Source organism: Zingiber officinale, chromosome 9B, assembly GCF_018446385.1.
Source record: "Zingiber officinale cultivar Zhangliang chromosome 9B, Zo_v1.1, whole genome shotgun sequence".
NCBI classification, from domain to species: Eukaryota; Viridiplantae; Streptophyta; class Magnoliopsida; order Zingiberales; family Zingiberaceae; genus Zingiber; species Zingiber officinale.
The window spans coordinates 22,398,417-22,408,603 of record NC_056003.1 but is presented as its reverse complement, the minus strand read 5'-3'; the positions used below and the strand labels follow the sequence as shown (position 1 = coordinate 22,408,603).

Below are 10,187 nucleotides of genomic sequence, written 5' to 3'. Positions count from 1 at the left end.
TCTCTCCAATTTGTGAATTCCTCTTTAGGGAAGTGGTCAGTTCAGCACTCTATAATCTTAGATAGTTGAATCAAATCATAGTAGGTGGGGCTTGATCATTTGGAGCAGTCTTGCATATAAAACTTTCCCACTTAAATAACGAGACACCGGGCAGTACCACCTAATTGATTCTAACCAAAAACTATATACAAGAACAGCTAGGAAATAGGTGTACTTAACTTCTTATACCATAAAAAAACAACTCCCAAGTCTACTTAAGCTTCCCATGATTTTTTATAGATCTAGGACTTGCCAAACCATGATTGGTGAGGCAAGTACCCCCAAATGTCAAGCCTATGATGCCAAACTACAAGAAAAGATTTCACAACAGATTTAGCATACGACATGAAAGAGATTTTGGTTTGACCAACACAAGCATTAGTATAGCATTTGTTTCAATGACTTCAATCCTTGGTTTCAATGACTTCAATCCAGGATCGCTGAGAGCAGTGCGATATCATGTGATGTTCTGGAAAGCTAACTTAAGATTGAAGTTTCAAATAAACATGCAACCAAGTCAACGTTTACCTACTTATTTTGAGGTTTTTTGTAGCTCTCAATATGCCACATCAAAAATGAAAAAACCCCTCTACAATTTTTTTATGGATCCTACATTACATAATTCTCTATATTACAAATCACAATACCACACTACTTTATCATTAATTACAAGTTCCATCTTCGAAAGAAAAAAACAGGTTTAAGTTTTCAATACTGCTTTTTAACTACAAACTTCTAACTTCATCCCTACAATGGTTCGGACTTTTTTATTGAGATTTTTTGATTTTACAAACCTCTCACAAAGCTTGCATTGGAGATGCTCTTAGCTTAAAACCTATATCCATTTTTCCTGTATTGGGATCTAGATTGTAAAAAATATACGTCTTTGGACTCGAAAAAGCAAAGACTTGCAATTGTTTGACTGACAACAGATAAACAGTAAGGTTCGCACTAAATTCCAAGTTATATAATGAGCTCCAGCGATTATTCAATGTGCATGATTAAAAAGTCGAATAATGACAATTAATTTTCATTTATTGAATCTAACAAGAGCCGCAAAAAGAGAACTAAAAAATGCAAGAATAAAAGGAGTAAAAGGAGGAGCAATCACTAACGTGGACTTGGAAGTCTAAACAGGCGGGCCCGGTGTTGTAGTATTCAACAATCCCACGTCGTGCTCCCAAGTCTCCCCTACTAATGGCAACTTGGAAGACCAGCAAAAGGCTATCGACGACCCACACAACTCGTTCTCCACCCTGTAAATCTGTAATATCAAAAATCCAATTCGTCACTTTCCTGCATTTACACCATTGGGGCCATCTTACAGGCAGCATCTTCCACAATTTTGTCTTCCTGCCGATATTAATTGATTTAGACACCTTTGACCATGACCAACTAAGCTTGCCTATTCAACACACTCGTTATATAATATTAGCACCAAGAACAGTTCCTTTACCTTGTTCTTCCGTGGCGTTGTTGCGTCTGTTGCCCTTAAGTTGCAGTCTCTTCTAGCGTCTGCAAGCAGCCAAGCAGAGACAGAAGCCTGGGAGCGGAGTATCGTATGGGGAGAAAGGAAGAGAGGCCCGGGCAGGCGTTGGAGGTGAAGGTACCGAACCTATTCCGGTGCCCCATATCGCTGGACGTGATGCGGTCACCTGTGAGCCTGTGCACCGGAGTAACTTACGACCGTGCCTCCATCCAACGGTGGCTTGAATCGGGAAACACCACGTGTCCGGCCACGATGCTCCCCCTCCCTTCCACCGACCTCATCCCCAACCTCACCGTTCAGCGCCTGATCCACATCTGGTCCGCCTCCGCCTCCGCCGCCGCCTCCGCCTCCTCACCATCCGCTGTCCTCACTCGCCGGGTCGCCAGCGACCTCCTCCGAGAGATCAACTCCTCGGCCGCCGATCACGACACGGTCCCCGCTCTCCGCAAGCTCGCGGACTTCTTCTCCAGCGTCGAGGTCGATGAGATCGACAAGAACGACCTCGTCAACGCCGGTGGATGCCCCACAGTCCTCGCCCCCCTTCTCCTGCGGAAAGATTCCAAGCTGGAGGTCTCGGCGGCGGTGGCGAGGGTTCTCGCCTTGATCTTGACTTCCGATGTCGTCACGGAGGGCAATAAGAAGATTGTGGTTTCCACTCTCGTTTCAGATCTCCATCGCTCGATTTCGGCTCTGGTGCGGCTTTTGAGGGATGAGGAGCGCATCGAGTCGCGGATCGATGCGGCATGGGTCCTCGATGCAATCGTAGCCGCCGCCGCGTCCGACGCGGAAGCCAAGATGTTGATCGCCGAAAATGAGGAGATGATCGGAGAGCTTGTCCGGCTCATCGAACCGGCCGATGAGAAGGGGACTGCAATGGATTGCCGGGCAGTCGAGGCGGGCTTAGGGTGCCTGGATGGGATCTCTTCGGCGAAGCGTGCCCGGCCGCGGATGGTGCGGCTGGGGATCGTGGAGGTGCTGACTCGGGTGTTGGGTGCAGATCCCGCAGTGTCGACGCCTGTGGCAGCAGGGAAAGCGCTGCGAATAATGGAGGCGGTTGCCGGGTGCGCCGAGGGCCGGGCGGCGATCTGTGAAGAAGGTGCAGCGGCGGTGTCGGCGGTCGTGAGGAGGATGGTCAAGACAGGGAGAGAGGGGGCGGAGGCGGCGGTGGCTGTGCTGTGGAGCGTGTGCCACGCATTTCGAGACCGTCGGGCAGCTGAAGCACTGGCGGCGGCCGAGGGAGGGGCGACGAAGCTGCTTCTCGTAATGCAGAGTGGGTGCTCGCCGGCGGCGAGGCAGATGGCGGCGGACTTGCTTAAGATCTCCCGGGTGAACTCCAAGAGCTGCCTCGCGGGGTACGATACCAAGACCACCCACATCACTCCTTTCTGAAAGAGTTAATTAGAAAGGGGGAAAAATCACTAATTTTCTCGTTCACAATTATACATGTTCCTTAAAAAAAAAATCTTTGTAAATCGATAGAAATTTTTGACAGATGGAAGTGATAATCCAAAAAAAAGGAAAAATGAGAATTGATGGATTTTTGTTGTGATACAAGTTCATTGGCCATGTTTTGGCTATTTTAATGCTATAATTTAGTTGCCTTTTAATATTTTATATAAAAAAAATTTGATGATTTTGAAAATGGAGAAGAATAGGGGTGGTAAAAATAAATCCGGACATCCAATTTGAGTCTATTCAAAAAAATTAAGTTCAGCTTAGGATTTTAAGGTTCGGATTGGAAGAATTTTGGATTAAAAATTTTCAGTCTGATTCTGATCAAATACAAATTGATCCGAATATAAGATTTAGTGGATTTTTTAAAAAATTTAATTTAGTCTAAAAATTAAATTTAGTTGATGTATTCAGTTTAATCTAATAAGAAATTTTAAAATCAAATAAGAATCGAATTAATTAATTTTTAATAAAATGAAAATTTCAAAAGAATTGAATTGAATTTTAAATTAGATCTATTTATTTGGTATAACTGATTTTTTTGCTCACATAAATACGAGTTGCATTTGCAATTTTCATGACATTAGTGTAAGAATGGTAATGTATGTACGACAAACAAATATATGACATCGATATAATATCTAGACATGCTCAGCAACTAATCCATTTCACATTGAAGAGGACATTAGTGATAACCGAGGTTTATTGCCTATGAAAACAGTGGAACATAAACAATGGATTATACTAAAAAAAACTGAGTGTGAACATTCAGAACCATCGACGCTAGGATTTTCCAACCTCTCTACTCTTGTTTTTCGTGTATGACGGAGCAGAAATGTAGACATATTATGAAAATGACAATACAATTCACTTTCGTACTCTTCTATCTAAAAAATAATAATATTTATTATAAATAAATAATAATTAAATGTATATTATCTTCCTTAATACTTGCGATGAGACTCTGCCTTAACCGATTGATTTCGTTCTTTGTAACTAAGTACTTCTGTTTAGGTGTAAAATAATCTCATGTCTATGTTTGAAAGAGAAGTTATAAAAAATTAGATAACAAAGTGGTGAGTAAGGAATCACATTAAGATTAGGCTGGAAGTAGTCGATGCAAAGGGTCCAGCGTGATTTGGATTTGCAGGGGATCAGTGCGTGATTTGGATTTCAGATGGATCAGCTCCTCCTCGATCTAAATGGCTATTGCGGGAAGAACGACGGCCACGAAGAAACATGGTCTTGAAGACAAAATAGCACCGAATCTAAGATTAGTTCACTTCAAAGACATCTTTTCATCTTGCTCCAATCTCCATCAATTATATCGAATTGAGTTAATCAATTTTTTTTTCAAATTAGCCGAACTCAGTGAATTTTCTAATATAAATTTTATAAATCTATAAAATATCAATTAATTTGATCGAAAATAAAATTACTTGAAATAATTAAAATTTTTGAAATAATAGAAGATTTCATCAAAATGAAACAGAAATTTTTTTAACAATAATATCACGAGAAATTTACCAGTTCAAATTTTTTTATTTCAGTTTAATCAAATAAAAATTTTAAAACCAAACTAAAATAATAAAAAAATAAATTTTTGAGAGAACCAAAATGTCCAATTAACTGAACACTGAATTTTTTTTTTCATCCTAATTCTCACCACTAGATTAGGGTAAATCCCCTATTTTTATTCTACTGCACAAATTTGGTACTCAAGTTTTTCATCAGGCGGTCATCTCAAAAGACTTTTGCTAATCTTGATATCTAATTTTTGAAACCAATTAATTTTAGAGATGATTAGTCCGATTTTATAAAAATTTCTTATCATCCACTAAAGTAAGTCAGGAAATACTCATGGAGACTCATCCAAATGGTCAACACTCTTAAGATTATCGTCCTACCATATAAAAAAAAAAAATCCTACAATATATCACAGTTAAGATTTAACTTTTAAAATGTCTGATTAAGCACTTTAACTTGTAATAGTTTTGTCGGATCATTTTAGATAGTCTCTAAAATGAAATAAACAAATTTGAAGATAAAAAAATAAAATAATGAAAAATAGTCCTCGTACTCATTTGAGGATTCTTCATGAACACAGATTCAAAAAGGCTCGACGGTTGTTGAGAGATGTGGGCATTCTTAACTCTCTTAAGAATTTTTTATCTTTCATTTTCAGATTACTTATCCTTTGAATGCATCAATCAACATCCGATCAACTTTGATATCCGACCAACCTTATTATCAGGATTTTATATCAAAAAATAGTCCTCGTACTCATTTTCAGATTACTTATCCTTTATCTAACATCCGATCAACTTTGATCTACCAGGACTTCTTTTGCTTAACATCCGACCAACCTTATCAAAATTTTATTATTGTCTAGCATTCGATCAACCTTAAATCGTTGCTTACCATCCGATTAACTTTGACCTACCAAAACTTCACACTATCTAAATCTAATTAACATTGATCTATCAAAACTTCATGATTACATAACATTCGGTCACTCTTGACTTATTAAGACTTCATCACCACTAAACATTTGGTTCTCCTTGAGTATGTCTTTGTCAACTCCTCATTAAACTTTTAACCGCTAAGTGTTCAATCAACAATAACTCACTTAAATTTCTCTATTTGTCGACTCCTTGTTAGACATCAAACTGTTAAATATTCGATCAAACTATGATCCATTTGAATTTCTCAATCAACCATTAACAAATATATTAATTAAATATCAAAATTCAATTCGAATTAATTTCAACTTGATGAACCTTGATAGAGGTCAATTGCATCCAGAGTCACCATGTGGATATCAACTAAGCCCTATAATATATACTTTGCATCAAGAGTCATAATGTGGATATCCACAAATTTTATTTCCAGTCAATTTGATCCAATTGACTAGAATTCCCTATTATACTCGATCAATCGGAATGTCCTTTCAGAGTCCATCAATAAACATGATCCATTCGGAGTCCATTGTCAATTACCTTCAATTATAATAAAAAGAAAATTATATTCATTCTCATAATCCGTTTTTAAATTATAACTGACTGACAATTACCTTCAAGTAACTATAAAAATTATGTATATTTTTATCCTTTAGATTTAACAGGTCTACTTCATTGGTGTTAATATAAATAGAGAGTAAATTTATTTTCTATTTTGACTTGAATTGAAAAAAAAAAGAATTCTCTCCTATTGATAAATATTTAATGAAAAATAACTCGTACATCTTGCTCCATCTAGTTTTTTATTTCAATTTTTCAAAAAAAAATTACAAATTATTAAATTATTTTTTTGAAAATATTAATTACTTGCAGTATGTGGTCTACACGGCCTCTTCCACAGTCAATTTCCAATTTCCCCAATTTTTCTTTTAAATTAATTGGCAAGCACAATAAAAGCTAAACGATTCAGCGGCGTGCGTTGACGTAGGCGACGGTGGGGAGGATTTGCAGAATAATTGAGTTGCACTCGTATTTCCTTTACTTTCTTTTTATTTATTTATTTATTATTTTAAGAAAAAACGGAGAAATTTCTGTTTTAATTTAATTATTATATTCGTTGGTCAAAGATGCTGCTGATAGCGCTGAGTCAATAAAACGGGCGTTGAAAAGGAAACATCGACTTTTGGTACAAAAAAAGGAAAAAGAAGAGCGTCGGACGATGTATTTTGGATAGACACGCATTTTTTTTTTTAATCAGAGAAATTAGCAAAAAGAAAGGCAGTGGGATGCACGCGTTTTGGCTCCATTTGGGTGTTTCGACAGAGACAGGAGACACGTTTTTTCTAACGGTAATTACCACTTTTGTCGTCCTTAGCCCATAGGATTAGGATATTTTCAAATTATTATTTAGTATTTATAATTTGATACATAGTTATGACGATTCTATACAGATTTTGTTAGGATACTTTAGAAGTTAGCGGGATGATTAATTTCAGTCCGATGATTTATAATGAAAACCTTAAGTAATATTAACCTTTTTAATTTTATTTAGTATTCAACTTCATAAGATAATTAATCTAAGGATTCATATTCACAGTACACTATGAAAAACCTCCTTCTAAGAGGTAGAAATGTCTCGTATAAATAAATACGAAAAATATAACAAAAATAAAAAAATAAATACAATAATAAATAACCTTTGTTCTTGATATCTTGTTGTTGTAGATTGTCTCTTGATGTTTAAAAATACAGAAGCACTTTGCTCTAAGAATCGCCAAGAATTGACGGAGAAGTTTGGAGAAGAAGATCTCTTGATTTGAATCTATGAAAGTTTTTATATCTCGCGGATTAGAGTTCCTAATCGATTGGTCTTATCCACAATCGATTGTCATGTCAGATCCAAGCAAATTCAGTTGTCCAAATCTCATAATGACTCTTTTCTTCTTCTCTCAATCGATTAGCCATTTGAGTGCGAGGCTTCTTAATTGATCACTTAATCGATTCAAAAGCCCACTGTTCGCTTACTAATTTCTTCCAATAGATCACGTGATCGATTCACTCTCGTAAGGAAGCTATTGTGCTTTGCGACACACTCCTCTTAATTGATCAACTGATTGATTAATAACTCGCTATTTGTCGTAAACTTTTTCTCTCAATCAATTACCTAATCAATTGAGATTGGCTTAATCGATTGCCTAATCGATCTAAGCCCTTTTTATTTCATAAAAAAGGCTTTAAATCGATCACTTAATTGATTGATTTTGACTCAATCGATTAACCAACCCTAACTTGCTTAACCCAATTCTAGGATTCCGTTGCCTAACTTTCGGTCAACCATGACCTGTTAGGACTTTTCCACAAAGTATCCGATTAACCTTTGACCCATTTGGACTTTATCAACTTTCCGTTGGACTTCCGATCACTAAGTGTGATCATCCTTTATCCACTTGAGTTTTCTTCTTCCCTAACCACAGTTAAGGATTTCCTCTTGTCAATGTGCAATCCTCGTTGTCCCACTTGGACTTTCTTTTACCAACGTATGGTCCTCCTTGACCCACTTGGACTTTCCTTTGCCTAACCACAGTTAGGATTTTACCTTGCCAACATGCGATCCTCCCAAATCCACTTGAACTTCCCTTTGCCAACGTGTTATCTTCCTTGACCCACCTAAATTTTCTTTTGTCTAATCGTAGTTAGGATTTTTCTTTGCCAACATGCGGTACTCCCAGACCCACTTAGACTTCCATTTGCCAATGTGTAATCCTTCTTGACCCACTTTAACTTTCCTTTGCCTAACCACAGTTAGGACTTTCTTTGCCTAACCGCGGTTAAGACTTTCTTTGCCTGACCCTCAAGTTAAAACTTTACACTTGTCTAACCCTTGAATTAGGACTTTACTTGTCAAGTATAGTATATGGTCTTCCGTGACATACTTGACTCTCATCTCACATATCGTCAAATATCCAATCAACCTTGACCTATTTGACCTCGTCTCACATATTGCCCCACATATTATCCAAAATATCAAAATTCAAGCTCGAATCCACTCAAGTTTAGTCGAACTGGTCAACCTTGACCTAAGGACGATTGCACCAACAATCTCTTCCTATTTGATATTTGACAATATATTTAAGTTAGGTTATCCCATATTAGCCCAACTCTATTCTTCATCCCATGCCAAAGCATGAATTTAGGTTTCTAATTTAAACCCCACATTTTATCTCCTTTTGACACACATCAAAAACTCTTAACCCTAAGAGTCAATTTTGTCAAAAGAACTCAATGAATGTCTCATACCTTTCATTGTACATATGCTCAACCTTAAGCATAATTCCATCACAATGAAGATTTCCAATCTTTCACTGTTTCAAATGCTCATCCTCAAGCCTTCATAACAATGAAGGTTCTCTACCTTCCATTGTTTCTTCATCCTTATATAAAAATTCATGCTTTTATGGTCTATCTCTTCCTCGAAGCATGCACTAAACTTCTATCATTGCACTAATAATGATTTGAAGTTCCTAAACTTTTAGGAAACCCAAAATTTAAAGTTTTAAAGTTCAAAATTCAATTTTGAAACTAATCCTCCTCCTAAACTTCAAATCAGTCTCTTTTAACCATTGCTTTTTTTTTATCAAAAAAAAATATCCTTAAATACTTATCAATGCATTTCTTAGGATTAGAGATAGTTAACTCGACTAAACATGACTTAATGGACTGAAAGCAGACCATTTAAACTAAAAATAGTCTTCCTAATCGATTGGATTTAGCTACCACTCAATTCAGGCATGTCTTAATCGATTGAAGTTGGGCTTCAATCGATTAGTGTCACCTTAATCAATTAGCTGATTGATTCCACAAGCCTCTATACTCATGAAAATGCATCTTAATCGATTGACCAATCGATTCCAACTTTTATTCGATCACTTGATCGATTTTGCGAGCCTATGTGCTCGTGGAAAAACCCTTTAATTGATCACTTGATCGATTCACTCAAGTCCCAATCGATCACTTGATCCATTGGAGTTTCTAATTTTTTTGAATTCAATTTCAAACAGAATTTAAGAAATTTCTAAATAATTCTATGATTTTTCAAAAAAATATGACATTTTACATGGACATTATTATTTTCAGGGAAAAATAGCTTTCTATGAATATAACTCTCATTTTCAAAGATTAATACAAAATTGAAAACCATTGAAAAATTTTAATATTTCACTCTACTTTGTATCCAACTAATCAATTGTGATTCCTATCAAAAGATAGACTTCACCAAAGTTTTTTAAAATAATTTTGAAATAATTTTCAAAATAAATTTTCAACTATATTCTTTGGACTAGATGTACATAACTTGTACACTTGCTTTCCCAATGACTAGACTTCACATAATCATTTGTTTTAATGAAACTAAAACTCCAAAAAGATGCACTGAAACAACATCTTGAGTTTTATTCATTCTCCTAACATCTCACTTATATCTAATGTGTTTCAATACATAAATAAGTCAAACATATAGTCTTTGTGAGATGTATAATAGGTTTTCCCTAAACTAAGAGATCATGCATTTCTAACTAGGTATTTAAACTTTGATCATCTAACCTTTCAATTTATGTCATTGTCCTTAATTACAAGGATTTTAAAATAATGTATGAAAATGACTATGACATACATCAAAATGAGTATTTCCAAAAAGAAATTTATCATATCTAAATGTTGCATGTATAATAAGATATATGATATTTCCATAA

At 36.2% G+C, this 10,187-nt stretch overlaps 1 protein-coding gene across 1 annotated transcript; it reads left to right on the top strand.

Moving 5' to 3' along the window:
* The first annotated feature begins 1,492 nt into the window (after nucleotides 1-1,492).
* LOC122024796 (U-box domain-containing protein 27-like) lies at nucleotides 1,493-3,077 on the top strand. Its single transcript, XM_042583502.1, has one exon. It carries the CDS (start codon nucleotides 1,601-1,603, stop codon nucleotides 2,915-2,917), a length of 1,317 nt encoding a protein of 438 aa, XP_042439436.1. The 5' UTR covers nucleotides 1,493-1,600; the 3' UTR covers nucleotides 2,918-3,077.
* Nucleotides 3,078-10,187: the final 7,110 nt, after the last annotated feature.